The sequence below is a fragment of the Lygodium microphyllum genome, chromosome 28 (genome assembly GCF_053477565.2).
Source record: "Lygodium microphyllum isolate KBCC chromosome 28, Lygodium_microphyllum_v1.1.10, whole genome shotgun sequence".
NCBI lineage: Eukaryota > Viridiplantae > Streptophyta > Polypodiopsida > Schizaeales > Lygodiaceae > Lygodium > Lygodium microphyllum.
The window spans coordinates 75,683,393-75,705,118 of record NC_141162.1 but is presented as its reverse complement, the minus strand read 5'-3'; the positions used below and the strand labels follow the sequence as shown (position 1 = coordinate 75,705,118).

Sequence of the window (21,726 nt, the reverse complement as noted above, 5' to 3'; positions counted from 1 at the left end):
TTTTGGCAGCAAGTCGAAAGCCTGTTAGCCTAGTACGGCCCAAGTCGAAAGCGGTCGGGAAGCCTGTTAGAACGTAGCCTAGTACCGCCCGTAGCTTTGATGAATCTCAGGCTCGTTACGCATTGCGATGTGGACGGCGGACGCCCTCAAAGGCGCCTATACATTTCTTCACAATATTAATTAACAATATACTATTCTCCGCATCAAAAAACTATTTGTGTTGGGCCCAAGTTTATCTAGTTCCGATACATGGAGAACTGTTCAAGAATCTTATTACTGGTACGGAAGTACGTGTCTGTCTCAAACTGAGAGAGCGAGTTGGGGGGGGAGAGAGAGTGTGTGTGTTTGTGTGTGTGACTAGTTAAAAAGCCCTTTCAGGCCCTGGGCCCTGGGCTGGCAGTGGGCAGGCAGGTGTAGCCTTAGTTATACATGCCAGCAGAGACACGCAGACACAAAGAGAGAGAGAGAGAGAGAGAGCGAGCGAGCGACCGAGAGAGAGAGTGTGTGTGTGAGCGTGTGTGTTTTTCAATATGCAAGACCTAGTCCCTGCTCACCGAAGTGTCTCCCTACTCATTAATCCTACCTCTACGCTATCCAGCCCCGTGTTCAGCCCTTGTAACCCAACTCTGCTAGGCTATAGCACATACGTCCAACTTACCCACCATCAAGCGCATCATCATCGTCATCGTCATCGTCATGAATATAATCCTGTGATCGTCAGATCAGCCTCTAGCGGCAACGCGCCCAGCAGTGGCACCAGATCGGGACTCGAGCAAGAGGTCAAGTCCGTGCCCCCCACCACAACCTACAATGGCCCGGCATCAGAATCTACTGCTGCTGCTAAATTCGGAGGAGGAGCAGCGGCAGCGGTGGAATGGAAAGGCGCTGCGCTTGTGGAGAAGCTCAACTTCCTGGACCTCAACAACGCGGTGGCTGATGTCGCCGACAAGTTTAGTGAGCTGTTTGGCTCGCGCGTAAACCTACAGCTCGTTAGCGAGGACGCCCTTGACTCAGGCAAGTCATATACCTCGCTCGCGAGCCATCCACTCTGATCGCCCGAATCTGAATCAAAGAACTCTTCCTCCTCCGAAGCTCGTGCTGTGACCTCCACGGTCTTAGCTAACATTTACTCTGGTGAATTCCCTGTTAGTGACCTCGTCAATTTGATGTTTCGAAGGTGATCCTGGGTTGATATGGCTTCTAGCTAGGCCCTTGTGACTGCCCGGCTTTCAAATCTAATCCCACGCAATTTCCATGTCCTTACCCACGTCGCCACGTCCTGAAACCATGATCGATGGGCGCGTGGGAATCCCCTCGAGGATAGGATTTCAAAGTATTGTATTCTTGTTGTGTGCACACACTCACCGTTCACGTCTTCCCTGGATAAATTGCCTTTCTATCTTTTGCTCGTCTTTCACATATCATTGCCTCCTAAAAGGAACCCTTTCTCACCGTGAAAAGATCGCTTTTGACTGACTATTCATGACCCGAGCGACTTCAGATTGGGTCTCACATCTTTAAGTCAACTTTCCTATGTTTGCAATCTCGTTTGAAAGAAAGGCTTGACCTCATTCTCACAGCTAAACGTGAAAATTTGAATGTTTGCAAATTGCAGGTACAAAGTGTGGCAAGAAAAGTGTGAAGGTGTGCTTGGAAAGCTGGTTTCAGACACCAAGTAGCCTTGTTGCTGATCAAGGTACAAAATACAACATAAGCTTCAAGGTGGACAAAGATTTTGGACAGCCAGGTGCCATTCTAGTAGAAAATAACCACCCAAATCCTTTTTTCTTGAGAAGCATCAACCTTCAATCACCATCTCAACCCGATGGTATTACCTTCACATGCAATTCATGGATATATAGCCCCAAATTATCAAGTGGCCCTCGCATTTTCTTTACCACCAAGGTGATGAACTTTATCTAAAATCACGATTTCCTTTATAACCATATTCCACCTCCTTTATGAGCTTTATTAGTCATAGCTGCATAATTGTATTGATCTCCATCTTGGGCTTACATTTTCCATTTGTTCTAACATCTTATGATGGTCTAGACTTAAATATGATATGGTCCAAAAAAATTTGCTTCATTTTGTGCTTATGCCAATACGTTTTCCCTTGAAAAAGGTCAATGTTTTTACGGTTGGATGTTTGCCAACATTTTTCTAAATTTTTCAAATGATTGATTCTATCATGCTCATGCTGCAGACAAGGTGACTACAATGTTTTTATGGTTGGATGTTTGCCAACATTCTTCTAATGTTTTCAAACGATTGACTCTATCATGCTTATGTTGCAGATAAGGTGACTAGCATAGGCCCACGACTCTTAAGTACTTATGTGTCCCTTAAAAAGAAAGAAAATAATAGATGTTACATTAGATTTAAAAAAAAACTAGTATTTTACATTTTAGGACATGGACCACCGACCAGCCCACAGTTGGCCATGTCACTTTTGCCCATTTTAGACCCAAGCCATATGCAAGTCGAATCGACTTGCATGAGTGGTAAAAGTTAGTTTTAGGTGCATGATTGGGATGACTGAACTTTACTTCTTCTTCTTTTTTGCAAGTAAAATATGGCTGATTATATTACTCAAAAAACTGATTACAACAGAGTGCTCATGCTCAATAGACTAGCTGGAGCTGATGCAAAGTAACCAATACATCATGTATACAAGTCTCTCAAGGTGGTCTAGGGGGGATGGGGGCAAGAAGCCATGGGGGGGGGATATATCGCCAACTGGAGCTGCCTGCCTGCATCACGAAGAACATACCCTGGCCGTTCCAAGTATGCATGAAGTGACCATAGACGTCCTGACGAGCCTTGGACTCGCCCTGCACCTGATCCCATCTCGGCCGTGGAGGGAGTGGAAGATGGAGGTCCAGAGCTCTGCTAAGGTCGCATGTGTTGAAAGTCTCTCTTTGCCCAAAGCCTCCTGACACCGCGCCTTCCATATATGCCATCCAATAAGACTCCTAATGATCTCCCATACCTCCAAGCAGTCTGTTGTGGATTCCAGTACTACCTGGTGGATGGGTAGAGACTCCACACCGACGATTGCGCACAACCCTGCCTCGATCATGAGTATTGTGTCCTCCATCCTGGCCTCATACAAAAGGTGACGGCCCTGGCTAATTGCCTGCCAATAGAAAGCTCCCCATGAGATACACCCAAGGCTGGGTGCTATATGGCGAAGGATGTGGCATGCTCCTCTCCATATGAGCTGCGCCTTCTCACATGACCAAAGGCAGTGCTTTGGGGTTTCCAAAGGTTGTTGTGTGCAACGCTTACAACCTCCCTCCTTCTGCATTTGGGCAAGCCAACTTCCCACCGCCAAGCCTCCATGTGCCACCAGCCATAAAAAGTACGACACCCTCCTCGGCCTCCAGCTATCTCATAGGTAGTGCTAGAAGGCTCGTTGGAAGGGCTCTGTAATGCTGTGCTCCGCCCCGTGCCTATTGCGTGACGACGCCCAGTCCATATCCTCATGCATCAATACATGTCTGCCAATCCTATAGTGTATTCTAGGAACCTGGGTGGCTTCTTGGCGACCACATAGGTCGACCATAGCCACTCTCCTGGATCCCACTCCAACTCATCAAGTGGTCTACCCTCCCAGATCCAAAGGCGCCACTCCTTGAGCTTCTTCCAGAAAACATAGGGGTCCAGTCGCCATGTCTTCCCCTGAAGGCCCACCACCTAAATCCTTCTCCATGAAAGGGTGGTAATCCCCTCATCCTGCTGCCCTCTATCAAGGGCCAGATGTCCCCCCTCCTGAATGGCGAAGAAAGTCCCCTGTGGGGTGCCACCCACTCTACCTGCCACATGAAGGGGGATGCTTGCTAGTGAAAACCTAGCTGCCCATACCTCCCCGGGCTCTATCGGCTCTTGTATATCGGGGGAGCAAGCCACTCTTGAGGTATTGCTGTATCTATCTCTCTTCTCCTCAACTCCACTCCTCTCTAGCAACCTGATACGCGCTGCAACACCTCCTCATTTGCCATCCTGTACGCCTCTCGCCATGTCCTGATGGTACGAGCCGGGCCGGCCTCCCACCCAGCCCACTGGATGTGGGGGCGCTCACCTATTTGTGCCTCTTCCCGATCTTTGACCTGGGTATTTTAGATCACCGATTGACGGTCTATTTCCTCCTAGCAGCCTTGGGGGCTTTGGATTAGGGCCTTACGGAGGCCCTGCCACATGCAGAGTAAGCTGCGAAGGAAAAGTGATCTGGGAGGGTGATCTGGACTAACGTGAAGATCCATACTAGGAACGGCCTCCACTCACCGCGAAGCCTCGATCTACAATCCTGAAGGCCCTTCTGTAATAAGACCTTCCAAGTCTACCTGCCTGGTGTGAGACCACGGGCAACTAGCTTGCCCAAGAGGGCCATACTCTAATACTATGTGTCTATGATCCCAAGCTCTCCCTCTGACCTATGTTGTATGATGGTTGTCCATGCCACCTTGGCCCTGGAGTCCTTGGAACCATCAGACCTTGACCAAAGGAAATTCCGCACTAGGCGGCGAAGCTGCACTACGCATGATGAGAAGCACCAACACGAGGCGATGTACCAGGCCGTCGCTAGAAGGACCTAGTTAACCACCAGGGCTCGTCCGGCTAGTGAGAGGCATGAACCGTGCTCCAGTAGGTCAATTTCCTCCGAATAGAATCAAGGACAGGAAGAAACTGTTGGGCAGGAGTGATGTCAAGTCTCACTTGGAATCCTAGGTATCGGACGGTCTGCCCTCTGCTCACCCATCTAAATCCTAGGTGGACGCCCTACTCCGTGCTGGAGTTCGAGTCTGTGAGGAAACCAACCAAGTTTCACCAGTTGATTTTCACTCCTGCTGCAAAGCAGAACATGTCAAGAGCTAGCCTCACTCTCTCTAGCATCAACTCATCGTCCTCTATATAGAGGGTTGTATCATCTGTGTACTCTGAGTCTAACAACTCAGTCTCCTCTCTCACTGGAAGTCGGAGGCCGCATAATCCGCTCATATGTGACCTGAGGAAGTGAGACATCACCTCTGCGAAGAGTAGGACATGTATGGGGCTAGGGGGCAGCCCTGTCGAATCGATCTCTCTGGTCGAAACTCCTCCCCTCGCCTTCCACCTATGAGAACCTTGTTGGTGACCGATCTGGACAGGCCGGAGACCCCACGAATCCAAGCCTGGGGGAATCCCAACCTCACCAGGGTGCCCTCTAGGAAATCCCAGTCCACCCTGTCATAAGCTTTCTTGAAATCTAAGAGTAGTACTGCCAGTCTCTATCCACTGTGATGAGCCCACTCTGTCACCTCAAAGAAGGTAAATACATTGAATAGGATGCTTCTATCTTGGACAAAGCCTGACTGTGTGTCATGGATGATATCTGGAAGCACAGGATGTAGTCGCCTACCAATCATCTTTGCCAGTGCCTTATAGGCCACTGACAATAAGGTGATCGGTCTCCACTAGCAAAGATGATATCTGGAAGCACAGGACGTAGTCACCTACCAATCATCTTTGCCAGTGCCTTATAGACCAATCATCTTTGCCAGTGCCTTATAGGCCACTGACAATAAGGTGATCGATCTCCACTGGGAGAGCTCCAACTAGTCTCCCCCTTAGGGGAGAAGACTGATAAGGCTTGTCGAGAGACTCCCTAGTATCTGTCCTAAAGTGAAAATCTCCTAGAAAGCCATCAGTAGGGGGTCCTTCACCACTTCCCAGTAGGTAGTGAAGAAGGCCTTAGAGAGGCCATCTTGCCTCGGGCATTTCTGCCCATCCTGTGTATGGAAAGTCTCCTCTAGTTCCTTCTCTGTGAAGGGGGTTAGGAGGGAGCATTCCATCTCCTCTGTGACGAGGGACGGGATGTGATCTCATACCTCTGTCTACATCTCTGTCCTCTAGCTGAAGCTTTCTCCTGTTGGAAAAGGCCCATGTAATAGTCAGTGGCAATCTCCATCACCTCATTTGGGCTAGAATGGGTCCTCCCATATTGATCCTGAAGGATGCGTATCTACTCTCCTGTGGTGCGGGGCAGGTGCACTTGGAAGAACTCCCTGTACATCGTGTCCCCCTTTCGTGCCCAGAAGGATGCTGAGGTGCGGAAAGAGAACTCAGAGCGCCTATCCTCTAGGCCAGCAATGGCTGCTCACGCGCGCATCTCCTGTGCGTGGAGGGTGGGATCCTCTAGTGCCTCTTGCAATAATCTCTGCATGGCTGCAAGGTCCCGCTGGAGTGCTCTCTCCTCCCAACACTGTTGCCTGGCTTGTATGGTTGCCTCTTGGCAGATTCTACTCGACTTGACTAGGACCTCTGCAACCTCCTCTGTTATCCGCTCCCTCCTGTCCCACTCTCTGGTCCAATCTGCTCTATCTATCTCCTCACCTCCTCCATCCTATAGATTGAGTCAGGGATCTGACAGGATCGTGTGTTTAGGGCGGATGTTGGGGCGTCAAGTGTTAGGAGAATCGGGCAATGATCAACGGACAACATCGTGCCTACCAACTACTCAATCTGGTCTCCATGAGATCTTTCCCACTTTCCCACATAAAACCTGTCCAACCACTCTAGCGGGACTTCACCTAGCAGCCTATATCTCCGAGAGAAGTCCAACGACCTCTCCCTCCTATGAAGGCAAGGTTTTTCCAGGCATCACGTGCTCCGACTGCAAGCAAAAGATCTCCCATGTCTCCTGCTCCTCCCCAGCCATGGCTTGATAGTTTCTACCTCTGCCCTATTGGTCCTCCAAGACCTCTAGGTTGTTGAAATCTCCTCCAACAATCCAAGATTCCACCTCTGGAAGTCCATCTGTGATCTCCACCCAGAACTTGCTGCGTGCCCTAACCTCCATAGGGACGTAGACATTGAGGACTCCAATACACAAGTTCCCAATATCCAATATGATCCATAGAACCCTTCCTGCCACTATCGTCCCGTGGTCTCGTACACAGGCGGTGAGACTCGGGCCAATAGAGGTGCATATGTCTCCACTCCTGTCGTGGGCACCTATGGCGTGCTCCCAGTAAGTGTGCGAGCTGCCCGGAAGAACCTTCCCAATTTGCTGGGCCTGGGTGGGAGTGAGCTCATGCTCCTGCAGAAGCAAGATGTCGATCCATTTGGCAAGGGTAGATTGCAACTCCTGCCGAACAATCAACTTCGTGGAATCACGTGCCCCACTATAGTGGAGACTATTCATATTCTAGGATGCAAGGTATAAGCTCATGGGGAAACTTGTGACTGACCGAACAGGCATTTGTTCGGTGTGGATGCTGTTGATGAGGAGGAGAAACTGTGAGGCATGTAAGTGCGCTTTGCTGCCTGTCTAGATGGTGAACTCCAGTCCCCCATGGTGGCCCTCGGTTGTGGACCATAGGGGTGATAGATACTCTAGGTGGTACTATCAATGCATCTATTAGCCATGCTAAGAATTGCGACTCTGTACACTGGTAGAAATAGGCCGTCTATGTCGGGGCCACTCGATCACTTCCCTTGGAGCTCTCCACTGTGGAGGGGCTCGAAAGATAATGCTCAAGTGTGGGACCTCGGCACCAGCCCACCAGTTAATGTCCATCATGCAACCTGGCCACTGTTGTGCAAACAGTGCCAATCTTTTATCTCCCATCCATTGGGAGATGTGATCTGCCACCTGACTCTTCAACTCCTCCTCAATTTGTGTATTCGTCCACTCCCCTAAGTAAGAGGACTGAAGGAAAAAGGCGTAGTTTGGTACATTCGGTGGTGCTAGTAGATGGACCTTGCCTCTCCTTGACTTACAAACCACGAAGATCTCCACCTCTAAAGGTAGTGGGAACTCTTCGCGCTTCGCAACTCGTAGGTAGGACCACGGGCCACTACGGAAGAACTCCTGTGGCAACAGCTGTGCATGTCTTGGGAAGGTATGGTGAGTGGCAGGGGTGGATGAGCTAGTGGCTGTGTGGGAGGGGGAAGACTGTTGGTGCACGGAGGAGGTAGGTGTGTGTGGCTCATCACCTCCTGTGGGAGGAGGGGGGCTGGGTCTGGGGGGGCTCACCTGACCCGAGTGCGGATCAGGGGGGGTGCTCGATAGGGGGGGTGGTGGGGGGGAAGAGGATCGAGGGATGGTGGGATGGATGGAGATGCATGGTGGGTGTGGGGGGGGGGGGGTGGGTGGCCCTGGCAAGGGGGGGCTGTGGGCCAAGGTCAGTGGGGGGGGGGGGGGGCATGGGATGTGGGGGAGGGGGAGGGGGGGTGGAGAATGTGGAGGGTTGCGGTCCTGTCAGGTGGGACAGATAGGGGGGCTGTGGAGTGCTCTGCCAAGGGGGGTCACATGCTCGCCTGCACCTTGCTAACGAGACTGGGTGAGGAGCTGGCTGTGCCCCCCCTTGCCGTCTCCCTCTTTGTCGTCTCTAGACCCGTGTGAAGCCTTCAGCGTCCACCTACGGCCCTGTGGGTGGAGCCGCCTTGGCTACGAAACACGTACAAACTGCTGCCTGATGCCCAAAGTCGTGGCAGTGCAGGCACTGCCCTAGTTGCCTAGTCACAATGATCTACTACCTAAAGGAGTGCCAGTCTGTCACAATCTCTAGAAACTGTGGGATATTCTTGACCTCTTTTACATCCACCCGTACCTTTGGGACTCCTGTTGATGTCACTGCATTCGTGAAAGGTGGGGGAAGAACAATGCCGAAGAGCCATCCAAAGTCTTCCACCAACTGGCGATAATCAATCGCTAGGCCGGGGAAAAGAAGGGTGACTGGGTGCCAAAGAAACCTGTTGTAGAGTGCAAACGCCTCCACAGTAAAGCCACTGTAAGGGACCATGTATATGACCCCCTTCGTGGATACATATGGTGAACTGGCGAGTAACTCGTGAGTTGCGTCTGCTGAGCTAAGCCAAACCATGAAGATCCCTTGGCCCAATAGAACCACCTCCATAATCTGCGTTGTGCCGATGCGTAGTGTGGAGTGAAGCCAGTCCCGAAGTTGGGCCCTAGCTGGGGAATGTCCTACTACCTGACCATAAATCGATGTTTCCATTAGCTCCAACTCCTTAGCTCAAACGACTAAGAGCTGCTCCTTCAAGAGGACTAGGCACAAGGTGTTTGTTGACTGGGGCATAGTTTCCATGCATTTCGGAAACTGGAAGATACAGAGTTTCAAAGTTTTGGCCATTTGAAATTTTGGTGGAAACAACGTTTCGGAGAAACTAATAAATTATGATTAAATATATATATACACACACATACTAAGTATACTAGAGACTAGAGTCACACTGTCACTGGTGACTGAACAAACTTAATTTTTAGCACAAGAATCCAACTTCCAAGACCCATGATTTAAATTTCACAAATCACATTGCGTAGCAATTTCACATAGTTATCAATTTCGCAGGCTGCAAATCACAAGATTGAAGAAATCTTAAATCACCCAAAATAACTTACAATATTTTGAAATAAAAGTGTAACATACTAACACCATAACATCTGTCATCCTAGAATCATGATTAGAACTTAAAAGTTAAAAGTCAAGTTCATCATTCATGAGACTCATCACTCATCACTCATGATAATACGAGTAGTCATTGGTGAGAGATCATAGTACTAAGTAGATACACAATACATCAAGATTCATCATTCATCATTTAAATTTCAAAAGAAGGCAACCTAGATTCTAGAATCTAGATACATCTAACATAAACAAAAGACGATTTAAAGACTCAAGAGTCAAGACTATAAGCTATAGCAATGATCATATGATGTATCATGTGAGTCGTGACATGTCTCAAGAGTCAAATATCAAAGTAAGATAATGGATCTATGAGATCTCAAAGAATTGATAACTTCAAAGTTCAAACAATGGCCACTGGCCAGCCATGGGAAAAAACATAATCAACTGACAACTGACAACTGTCAACAATGCTCAACATCAAGGATAAAATCAAGGCTCAAGGATCAAGGATTTGTAGCAACATCATCTAAGCCAATAGAGGTGCTGTCATCTTGATCCTCCTCTTGCTCATCACTATCCACATCAGCTGATGAGCCAGAACTATCAGAAGCCCTTGAATCTGCTAGAGCAGCTGAAGTGGTAGCTACATCTATGGCTCTCTGATGTTGTGAAGCCGTCCTGTTGCGCGTGGTATGGCTCGGGGCTATCATCTCCTGGTAGAGCATGGTATATATATCCCCCTCCTCTGGAGTGATGTCTAGAACAAACCTCACCTTCTCTATGTCGATCTTGTCAATATTTACCTGTGTTTATTTGACATAGAGATTTTAAAAAGTTATCATCTTTAGATTCTAGAATTGGCATTCAAGAGTCAAACTTCAAAGACCATAAGCTATTAGCAAAATATAAATATAATCACTTACGTAAGCTCGGGATGAATATTGTTTTTCTCAAGCAGTTGGAGGTTGCAATGGCAAAAGACCAACCTCTCTAATTGAGCAATGGTAAGTTTATTCCTTTTCTTTGTATGGAAAAGAGCCCAAGTACTCCAATTTTTCTCATAAGGGCCTGAGCTACAATCTTGTGAGAGAACACGTACAGCAATGCGTTTCTATAAATGATCATTCAAATAGAAACACAAATGGAGCCATCAGAATCTAAGATTCAACTTTCAAGAATCAAACTATGCAGTGAATGCTAGTGATAATAAATTACAAATATGTGATTATGTATAATTATTAAAAGAAATCTTGGGATTGCAAATTACCAATGTGGGCGCACAATTTCCATAATTTTTCCACCATGAGATAGGCTGAAGTTGAGTCTCTCTCAACTTCACAGTCTCTCTACCAAAATGCAAGCTCTCATTGTGGAATGTCAAAAGATCATCCTCAAACCTTTGAAGCATTGACACATCGCCACCTATCACCTTTGTCATATACTCCATGAATCCCTCCTCTAGCTCCTCACACTCACTCTGCTCATCATCTCGCCAAAGAGGATGCAAGACATAGGCCACTACATGAATTGGTCTATGAAACCAATTCCATCTCCTCTTCCACATAGCTACGATTTGAGCAGTCCTTAAGATGTCAACATTGAAGAAATGTCAATTCAAGTCTCAAGAATAGTTATTCAGATTTCAAAATTCACACATATAATATCAATTTGTAAAAATTTAAAGACTCAAGAGTTACTTACTTGTCCGAGGGCAAAAAGTTATATATTTTTAGAGCCTCTCCTATCTTATCCATATACTCATAAAGAAGACCCATAGTGCTACCCTCCATATCGGTAATGCGTAGCACTGTGTAGATAGGATTGAAAGTTCTTGCCATAGCCTCCACATATTTCCACCAAGTATCATTCATGACATTGCACCGAAATGCCATGGTCTTTGGATAATCATACTCATTCCACTGCATGAACTCATTAGACCATATAGTGCGCACCAACTCCTTGTGAACACGCACCAATCTCTCAAGCACAATGAAGATGTAGGCAAATCTAGTGGTGGAGAGTTTTAAGAGCTCAAGGTGGCTAAATGAGCAAAATATGATAAGAACCTTGGGCCTCCTCCTCACAAAATTGACCATACTTGTGGCGGTGTTGAATATTGCCTCAACCCATTGAATTTTGCCTATATCCTTAATCAAAAGATCAATGGAATGAGAAGCACATGGTGTCCATACAATGCTTGGAAACTCCTCCTCTAAAATGCTGCCCATGGAGACACAATTGCTTCCATTATCGGTCACAACCTGCACAACATATTCAGGCCCAATTTTCAAGATGACATCCCGCAAATGCTAGTATATAAATGCACCTGTCACTACAAGGCCTGGCAAAGAGACATCAATGGCCTTCACAAACATAGTGCCCTTACAGCATGAGACCTTGACATTATACACATTTCTCCTATGGGCATCAGACCATCCATCACACAAAATAGTGCACCCATACTTCTTTCATGCATCTTTCAATGGCTCTAATGGAACCTCAATGCATGCCTTTTCCTTCTTGAGCTCCCATGTGCGTAGTGCCTCTAAGGATGGGCCCTCCCATTCACATCCAATGCGGCTGATGGCTCTTATGGTTCGACTCCATTGCTTTGTTTTAGCCACATGGAAGGGAATAGCACATATAATGAACAATCTCATCAACTCTCGAGTTGCCTCAGGTATGGCTTGCTTTTGGATAGCAGCATGTATGCTAGCCCTTTGTAATGAACCTCTAGGAGCACCTGAAACATCAGGTTGAGGCAAAGGAGTTATCGTCGCACGTGAATTAGAGACTGAGGCTGAAGCGGATGCACTTGCAACAGGATTTGATGCAGCCCTACTTCTCTTTGATGGTCCAACCACACTTGTGCTACCCTCTTGTTGCTGAGTTGTGGCTAAGTCTTGGTCCTGTTCTACACCAATTGTCGGAAGACCAAGATGTTGCCTCCTCCATAAATCAAGAGAAAGCTTCACATCTCTTGGCACATTTGTGCATGGAGTTGTGTCTCTTCTTGGCACATGAGCAAGATGGTCTTTGACCCTAGTGACACTCCCTGTTTTCACCATGCCACAATAAATACATAGGAATACCTTGCAACTTTACAAGGGAGGGCTCCTTGTTCTAGTGGTTTGTTCTTTTGTGGGTAGTGCTTGGTGTTGGAACTCACGCTGGTTACACACCAAGTGATGGACGACTAACCCCTGTCCAAAGTGTGTGCATGCACTCTTTGAAACTTGGCGTGGACATGAGTGTCATACCTTTACACATCAAATGGACACAGCTTGTAAAAAATAAAAAATAATAAATTTATAAAGTTTTTGATTGGTTGCAAATGCAAAAAGTGCACCCTTGTCCACCACTTTACAAATGGGCAGGCCGGGAGATTCCCCATCTAAAGGTGGACAGGTTCACTTGTCTAGCGAGTAAATAACAGGTCATGTCCTCTCCAATGTGTAAAGGATTGTGGATGCCCAACCCTTCAATAAGTGTTTTGATTGGTTAAAGCTTACAAAGTGGGTGTTTGTCATTTGGTGTGTAACTAGCCTCATTTCCTTGAACTGTTTGTTGTCCCTACCCCACTTTAGATCATTCCACCAAAGACGGTGCCCGCACGTGGGGGTCTCCATCAAGGCACTTGCTATTTGCAACTCTTATTTGAAAACCCTTTCACGCCCCTACCTCAAGGCATTTCACTGCTTTACAAATTACAGCTTTCTGTGGGAACTCGGAAGTACCTAACAGAAACTTCACACAAATTTCTATCATCTACGACACCATCAGCAAATCTCTTTATTATTATCAAGCTGTTTATGTTTCAGGAGGATATGTTTTGGAACATTGAAAAGTTGATCGTTCTCCCTAATCGTGACTCTCGTACCCATACGTATAGTAACTCCTGCTTTTGCTCTATTCATTGCAGCTTCAGTATTGTCCTTGTAAAGTTTGGTTGGCAAAGCCACCAAGATTACATTTTCTCCTGTCGCTCATCTTCTTTGCCGATTGATTACAGCGGTGTGTTCCGAATCAAACCCCTCTTGGTTTAGAGACCCTACGAGCACAAGAGCTCCAAAACCTACGAGGGACAGGAGAAGGCGAGAGGATTGTCTCCGACAGAATCTACGACTATGATGTGTATAATGATCTCGGGCGTCCAGATGACAGTCCTGAGTATGCCAGGCCTACTTTAGGTGGATCAGAAGAGTTTCCTTACCCTAGAAGATGTCGGACCGGGCGTCAAAGAACGAAGACAGGTAGTGTTAAAATTATTAATTGGATGTTTGAGGGAAGCTTAAATGCCTTTCATGTTAACACTAATATAATATAAAAGGTCAGCTTCCCCCCCCCCCACAACACTTCAATGGATGGGCATGGGGTTATTGATGGAGAGAGGGTCTTATCAGGTTCTAGGTCGCTGAAAGATTAGGTCAGGGCCGCACCATACATGGTCTTCCTTGGCTCTTCTCTTCGCAAACAATGTTTCAGAGGTCTTGTAGCACAAAATCTTGCGGTCCAAAGAGCAAGCTATTACATTCTGTAACTGCAGTTATCATTTGCTTAGATTTTCGTGTCTAAATTGGCCTACTTAGTAATTACATACGCAGTACCGTGAAATAGCACGTGCATGTAGTTCTAAGATTTTAGTGAGGTGGCAGATCCGACGGCAGAGATGCCCGTACGTGGAGTGTATGTTCCTCGAGACGAGCAATTCGATCGTCTGAAGACGTCCGATTTCTTGGGCGCGGGTCTAAAGGCCGTTCTCCACATCGTCCTGCCAGCGCTTCGATTGCTGCTGAGGGGGAGTGCAGAGTTCCCATCGTTTGAAGCCTTTGAAGCACTGTACGACAGAAGTAGCATCGACGCCACACGAGCCGTCACCAAAGAGAGACTCGACAAGTATACACTCTGTTCTCTCTCTCTCTCTCTCTCTGTCTACGCACCTAACATAACAACAACAACAACAACAACAACAAGAAATTCGAGGCATCTTTCAAATTTAAGTCTTTCTCTTTTAAAAAAATAAAATTAAAAGAATGTTTTTTAAAACCAATAAGTAGCCTCAAATTTGATCACAAAACTGCTAGCACATACAGTACCGTCCCATTGAAGCAGGCGATGCGGTAGGAGGGAAAAAAGAAGAAGAAACACCTGGTCCTTTCTTTCCGGCACCTTACTTTAGAATCCAGGAATTTTGTTCATGGGCAATTGTCCACACTAATACCTCTGGGAAGGTGCTGCAAGTCATTATGAATCATTCGATTGGAAGACTCGATTAAGTTGCTCCGTCACCCCTCTTTCGTACACTTTTGACAGGATATCTTCCCTACAAAAGGAGAAGGATGCTCGCCCTAGCAGCCCCTCTCCGTTTGAGATAATCCGAGAAATAACAGACCCCCAAGGAGGAGATCCCAAGCTCTTCACCTTTCCTGTGCCTCAAATCCTTCAAGGTATGCATTAATCCAACCCACTCTTCAGAGCATATAGTAAACCACAAGCATATGCACATGACTACACGCACATTAATTTCATGCAATGTTTTACTACGAATCACACCCACTAAGCTTAGAGTACTATAAGGTACGGTGGAATGCAATTCTAGTAACATCTAATTACTTAAATAAATCAACATATGCACGTGCACGTGCATGCACGCACACACATGTGCAAGCCACAATTTACTTGCGTGTCACAAATCAAATATTATCAATCATAATTGTTCTCATTACATCTTTCTATGTGCAATCTCAATTAATCAAACAAAAGAGACATGGCATAATTACTCAATATGTGCAAGAAGTACAAGCAAGCCCTTTGAGTATTCTAATGAGATGGTGTGATGAGCCATCTAGAGCCATGCAAATCTTTAGATTTTTTGAGCTCTAGCTTACTAACACACTCATACCTGAAGTTTAAGTATCTCCACATTGCATTGTGTCTAAAAGTAGTAGCATGGGCTAACAATGATAGCCCTAGATTTGTGAAAAGATTTAATGATTGAGCTATGTTTCTCGTAACTACATTAGGGAGAACGAATTGAATGATCTAGGATCTATTATCCTTCCATATGTATCCCATTTTCTCTTTACTTTACTTCAAATAATGTGTATTGAATTCACACAAATCATTGAAGCACTTGTAATGGGTGTGCTATTGCATCCACTTGGTGGGCTTGTAATGCTAGCGTTTCCTCAACTTGAGGCCATTGCTATTGATAAATCCTCTTTTTTGCATCCTTACCATGGTGTTGTTTACGTTTTTGCTAATATGCTGGGAACTATATGTCCATGCCACTAGATCTTGTCTCTACATGAGCCTTTACTTCTTAATTGTATTGAAACCACAATTAGTTTGTATGGAATGTCAACTATCCAGAATTAGTGCATATGGGATGTCAAGTATAAATTTTTGCCACATTTACATTATGTTTGAGATTTTGTGGCAACAAGGTAGTATCAATAGTCATCACCAATACTATTGCAAAGAGTGAGGATCAAGATGGCACACTTCTAGATGTGACCTTGACTAGGTCTAATATGACACACTCCAAGAGGTTCAACGAGGCATCAATGAGCTAGTCTAGGACAAACTACATATAGTTTAGGCTATATTTGACTTCCCCACTATTTGCAGACTATTTTGGATAAAAAGTGCAGGGTTTAGTATTAAATTTATAAGTTTGAGACTAGTTGCTAGAACAGAAAATGAATACACCAGGCTCTAATCTAGCTAAATTGCATAGAAAAATTGAAATAATGTATGCATCCAACCTCTTTAACAAGATGGATCCATAAATCCCCAAACTATCTTTGCAATGTGGTTACGACAAAGCTCTATCAAGAGGTTGCTATTGCAAACTAAAATCCCATGAAAAATCAATGATAATAAACCTCGAAAAATCAAAGAAAAGCATGTTTTGGATCTACTCTTGTTGACATAACACTTTGAATTTTACAATTTTCTTACTACTCTCGATTGCCAAGCAATTGAACTAGCTAGTCAATTGTTAGTTTGAGTCAACACCTATTTAATGATTAATCTTGCTTTCAGCCACTTCAAGATCAAAATTTGAAGATCACTTACAATATTGTATCAAAAATTTTTAATTCATGTTTTGATATAACACAATTCAATCAACCTTCACACACTACTACCCCGAATAGATAAGATCCGAGCAAACATTCTATTCTAGTAATCCTTGCACTTGCAAGCATGGTTCAATGTGCATATACTTTAGAAAATCAACACATGCCAACATGAAAATAGAGTTTTTTTTTTCAATTTTAAGTCCAATTTAACCTTGATTAAACTTGCTTTACAGAGGGGCACAATGTCCTAGACTATCTAGTTGTGATTAGCTGCTTTGCCTTCATATCTCATGACTTATTCGTGACGTTGCCTAGTCTATTATAGAGCATGCAACAAATGAATACTAGGCAAGTGGGCAAGCTATTTTTAGAGATTTTTTTTCTTTTTGGATTGGTTGAAAGAAAAATTCTAACCAGACAATTGAATTAGTTGAATATTCTAATCTCTACTCATACCAAATCCATGCATTGATTGCCTTTTAATGTAGGCTTCCTAAGCTATGTCATAGAAGGTTTTTTCTAGTGCACACATCTTGACATGAAACCCATCTTACTAATGTATGAGGTTTCTCTTGGGTGGATGGTAAGGATGTTCGATAGTTCAAGAATTAGTCGTGTCATGCAAGCATAACCAAAGTGTTGCCCTTGACTATAATTGTGCCTTCCATCCATCTAGGGTGTCTATTAGGCAATACCCCCTCTAGTGTTTGAAGTGGGAACTGTACCAATATTCAATGCCTTTCATTCTTTCTCTCATTTGGGGGATAGTAGTATTGGGCACTTGACCCATAGACATCTTGAGAGGTGGGGATTTGAGTATCTTCAAATAAAGTTGGTAACATAATGGCCATGAAAGGATACCATTCTTACTTTCTAGTTTTTAGGGTCTAAGATTTTTAGTAATTTTTATTTGAATGCTAACATTGTAGTTCTTCCATCCAGTGTTGAAGTTACCTGACAATTCTTGCATGTTGATCATATAGTGAATACGGGTATGTGGCGAGATGATTCAGAGTTTGCTCGACAAATGTTGGCAGGGGTCAATCCTATAGCCATTCGAAGATTGGAGGTAACATCTCCTTTTTGCTTTGAGTATGGTCATTACCTAGTCATTTAGGTTTGTCTTGTTTGATTGGCCAATGAATAGGTCTTCCCACCAGTGAGCACACTTGACCCTGAAAGGTACGGACCTTCTACCTCAGCAATAACTGAAGACCACATAAAAGGCTTTCTTGATGGGATGACAGCACAAGAGGTTAGTTACTAGATTTAAGGAAAACATGTATGTTTACAATCTTTTTGTGCATTAACTACAATATGGGTGCTTATTCTTTCACCAACTTGGCCCTCAAAGTTGTCATTTTATTTGTCCATGCTCAGTGTGTACAAGAATGTGTTGCCTTCTATCAATTGATAATAATAGGCTCCAATGCTCAAAATCAGGAATTGTTATAGCGTGTTCTTTAAGATTCCACATAAGTTGGGGTCACACATGTTTGTGAGTCATTCACAAGATTGAAATACATTTATAAAAATGACTCGCAAGACTTTCTCCCCTCTTTATAGGCTATCACAAAGAAGAAGCTTTATATCCTTGACTACCATGATGTTTTTATGCCCTACATTGAGGCCATCAACAAGCAAGATGACAGGAAAGGATATGCAACTCGAGCTTTATTCTACCTCACAAGGAAGGACATCTTGCAACCTATTGCCATAGAATTGAGTCTACCCCCGTCCTCTGATGGGAAGGTGGAAGCAAGCCAAACTGTATTTGTTCCACCTCCGCTTGGTCAAATAGATGACCTTTGGAACTTGGCCAAGATACACACGATTATCAACGACATGGGTTTTCACGAGCTAGTAAGTCATTGGTAAGTATGCTTGTTAAAAACAAAGGCATTGCAAATATGATTAGCACAACATCAAGATTTTGTACCATATTGTTTTGATGATTGAGATGCTTGTCACAAAAATGAAACTCAAATTGCTTGTATTTATGTATGCAGGTTGAAAACACATGCTTCTGTGGAGCCCTTTGTCATAGCAACAAATCGGTGCTTGAGCGCTATGCATCCTCTACATAGTCTTTTAATTCCACACTTTAAGAACACCATGAATATCAATGCTTTGGCACGTGGCAACCTCATTAATTGCTATGCAGGATCGATCCTTGACGGAGGCATAATAGAGTATGGTTTTACTCCTGGCAAGTATGCCATAAGAATGAGCTCAAAGGCATATAAAGGGTGGTCACTAGATGAGCAAGGTTTACCCGGTGATTTGCTTAAAAGGTGAGGGAAAGTACGAATGCCTATGTCCCTATCCTTTGTTCGAGTTGTTTTTGACTAACAAAAGATGAATGATTGTACCAAGTTTTCTCAAAAAGCTTGTGTCAAAAGTTGTAGGATCATCAAGTCTGTCGAGTGTTACTCATCACTCACATGGTATAATGTACAAGATTTTCAACTGTGGCTTTGGCAATGTAAAGAAAAATTGGGAGTTGGTTGCTTTGTCGGAAGGGTATCTTTTCTGTGTGTCTTCATCAAGGTGAATTGTAAGACCCCTCTAGTCTCTCGTCCTTCCTTTCCCCACCTTTTCCTAACTCCCATAACGGTCGCGGAGGAGAACTTATCACGTCTATGACAACAAAGAAAAAGGGTCATAGTAGGGTAAAGGGGCCAATAAAGTAGCGCCCTCAAAAAGGAAAACATGCCCCACCCCAATTGAGTGACAATTTTACAAGAAAGATGTGGTTTTTAAAGCCACTTAACAATATAATATGAATTTTAAAAAAGTACAAATGAGCTTAACTTAAGTCAAACAATTGAGCCATGTAAAATTTTTAATATTTTAGATTTTGTAAAACCCTAAAGTGATGCATCCTCGAGTGTCACTCTATTGGCTCCTCACTGCTCATCTTTTATGAACCTTTGATTTGTAGCTAAGGCTACTTGATAAAAATATCAAAATATTCTAATATCTTTTCTTTGAGCTCTATATAATATAAATAATTTGACCATTAAAAAACATTTATGCAGCTCACTTGGAAAGAAAATTTATAATGGAGGATTGTTAGTTAGATGACAATCTATTGGCCTCTTTACCCTAGAGTAGTTGTGGCACGTGGGTGGATTGAACGAATAAAGTTCCAGACTTGCGTAAAGTTGCTGATTTTCTGTTGGTCTTTTTCGGGTGTGGAAATCAGGGGCATGGCCGAGTGCGACCCATCTGCGAAGCACGGCCTCCGTCTATTCATCGAGGACTACCCCTTCGCGGCGGACGGCCTTGACGTGTGGGCGGCCATCAAGGGTTGGACCACGGACTACGTGGGCATCTACTACAAGAGCGACGCCGACGTGGCGGCCGACGTGGAGCTACAAGAGTGGTGGTCCGAGATCCGGTACAAGGGCCACGGCGACAAGGCGGGCGAGGATTGGTGGATCGAGCTGGATACCCGGGAGAGGCTGGCAGACGTGGCGACGACGGTGATATGGATGACGTCTTGCCTCCACGCGGCGGTCAACTTCGGGCAGTACGCCTACGGCGGGTACCCACCGGCGAGGCCGAGCATGGGCAGGCGTCACGTGCCGGCGAGGGACAGCCCCGAGCACCGGGAGCTGCTGCGGGACCCGGGGGCGTTCTACATGGCCACGCTGCCCCCGGCACCGCCGTGCCTCATCATCATGGCCACGCTGGAGATCCTGTCCTCTCATGCTGTCAATGAGGAGTATCTGGGCTACGCGCCGCTGGTGGACGGAGCGAAGCCCGAGTCGGAGGTGGCGCGCTCGTTGCGGCGCTTTCGCCAGCGGCTGGCGGACGCGGAGGCGGACATCCGAGAGCGCAACGCTAACCCGGCCTTGTTCAACCGGCGCGGCCTCGCCTCCATCCCCTACACCCTCCTCCTTACCACCTCCAGTTATGGCGTCACGGGCCGCGGTGTACCCAACAGTATCTCCATCTGAATTGGTAGCTTTGGTCCCACACCATCGCAGCGTGCGGCATGCCGTACTGTTAATCGTTGTTGTTGTTATTACTATCGCATGCTGAAGCCGCAAAGCTATGTTTTAAGCGTTGCTCGTTGGCAAAAGTAGGGTTGCCGTTTAAAATCACCGTCTTTCATTCATGTAAGAGAAATACTAGCTAAAATCATAATACAAGGGATCTATGATGAGAAATGGAGACATGAAAACTGATCAAATTTGCATACAAGCTTGTGTTAACCAAGAGGCAATCGAATAGGCAGTCAGTACAACTAATGTGACTCTCAAAGGCCTTCCCTAAAGCAACTCTATCTCTCTTATCATTGAGTATCCATTTCCATATTGCCCGCATCTCCTTTTGGTTGAGGTCCTACTTACCTCATTCATCATCCATTTCCTTATTGACTGCAGCTCCTTTTGGTTGAGGCCCTACTTACCTCATTGATCAACTTTGACTGCTTATAGCAAGTAGTAAGTGCGAGCTTTTGTGTTTCCAAGATTCTACCCTTGTTTTCTAAGAATCAACACCCCCCTTAAGAGCAAGTTGTGTTTAATTGATTGCATTGAATGGTTAGAAGTACACTAACACCCCGTCCCCCCTTCTTTTGCCTTGGTTCCTAACCAAAACCCCTACTTTTGGCCTATTAGCTACAAAGCAGACTTATGGATCATTGGTTTATAGAGTCTTTTGGGTAGTAGAGATTACAATGAATTTTGATTATAGATACAAGAGATTCCTAAAGATGAATAAACTCTAATGTTATAGCAGACTTGTCTTCTTATTTCATGATGTTTGTTAGCTTGATTTCTCTTGTGTGTTTTAGTGTTTGGGATAATCTTTTGCACCTATAACACATGGGGTTCATTTTTGTGATAATAGATTCCCTTTTCATTTCTAACTCTACCATAGTGGTTGCACATGCACCTATTTACCTTGGTCGTTGGATTGTCTTTTGAGAAAAGAAAATAACTCTCTTGTGGGAGTGGTTCTAGTTGCTTATTGCCCTTTAAGTTCTTTTTGTTGAGTAACAAAGAAGAGATATAAAGCTCCAAAGTAATCGTTTCCTTATGTCTAGGTGTTGAGTCATATTTCCTAGGAAGTATGGCTATGCATAGGAATGGATCCATTTGTGCCATTTGGTTGTGTCACAATCATCCTTAGCTCTTTCACGTGTTCAACTATTGAGTCTTTGAACTTCAACCTAAGTCCATGGAGCTACACCTAAAGTTCTTGATTTTTAG

General features: G+C 45.0%; 2 protein-coding genes across 2 annotated transcripts; one reads left to right on the top strand and one right to left on the bottom strand.

Annotated features, from left to right (window-relative positions):
* The first annotated feature begins 401 nt into the window (after window positions 1-401).
* On the top strand, window positions 402-20,981 carry LOC148011615 (putative linoleate 9S-lipoxygenase 5). Its single transcript, XM_087670892.1, has 10 exons — window positions 402-1,014; window positions 1,616-1,905; window positions 13,429-13,669; window positions 14,072-14,312; window positions 14,730-14,863; window positions 17,485-17,570; window positions 17,649-17,756; window positions 18,068-18,375; window positions 18,511-18,795; window positions 19,710-20,981. The coding sequence occupies exons 1-10, from the start codon at window positions 531-533 to the stop codon at window positions 20,464-20,466; spliced, it is 2,934 nt and encodes a 977-aa protein (XP_087527018.1). The 5' UTR covers window positions 402-530; the 3' UTR covers window positions 20,467-20,981.
* Window positions 10,547-11,724, bottom strand: LOC148011616 (uncharacterized). The gene is made up of 2 exons (XM_087670893.1): window positions 11,118-11,724; window positions 10,547-10,999 (listed from the first exon to the last, which is right to left on the bottom strand). The coding sequence occupies exons 1-2, from the start codon at window positions 11,642-11,644 to the stop codon at window positions 10,642-10,644; spliced, it is 885 nt and encodes a 294-aa protein (XP_087527019.1). The 5' UTR covers window positions 11,645-11,724; the 3' UTR covers window positions 10,547-10,641.
* Window positions 20,982-21,726: the final 745 nt, after the last annotated feature.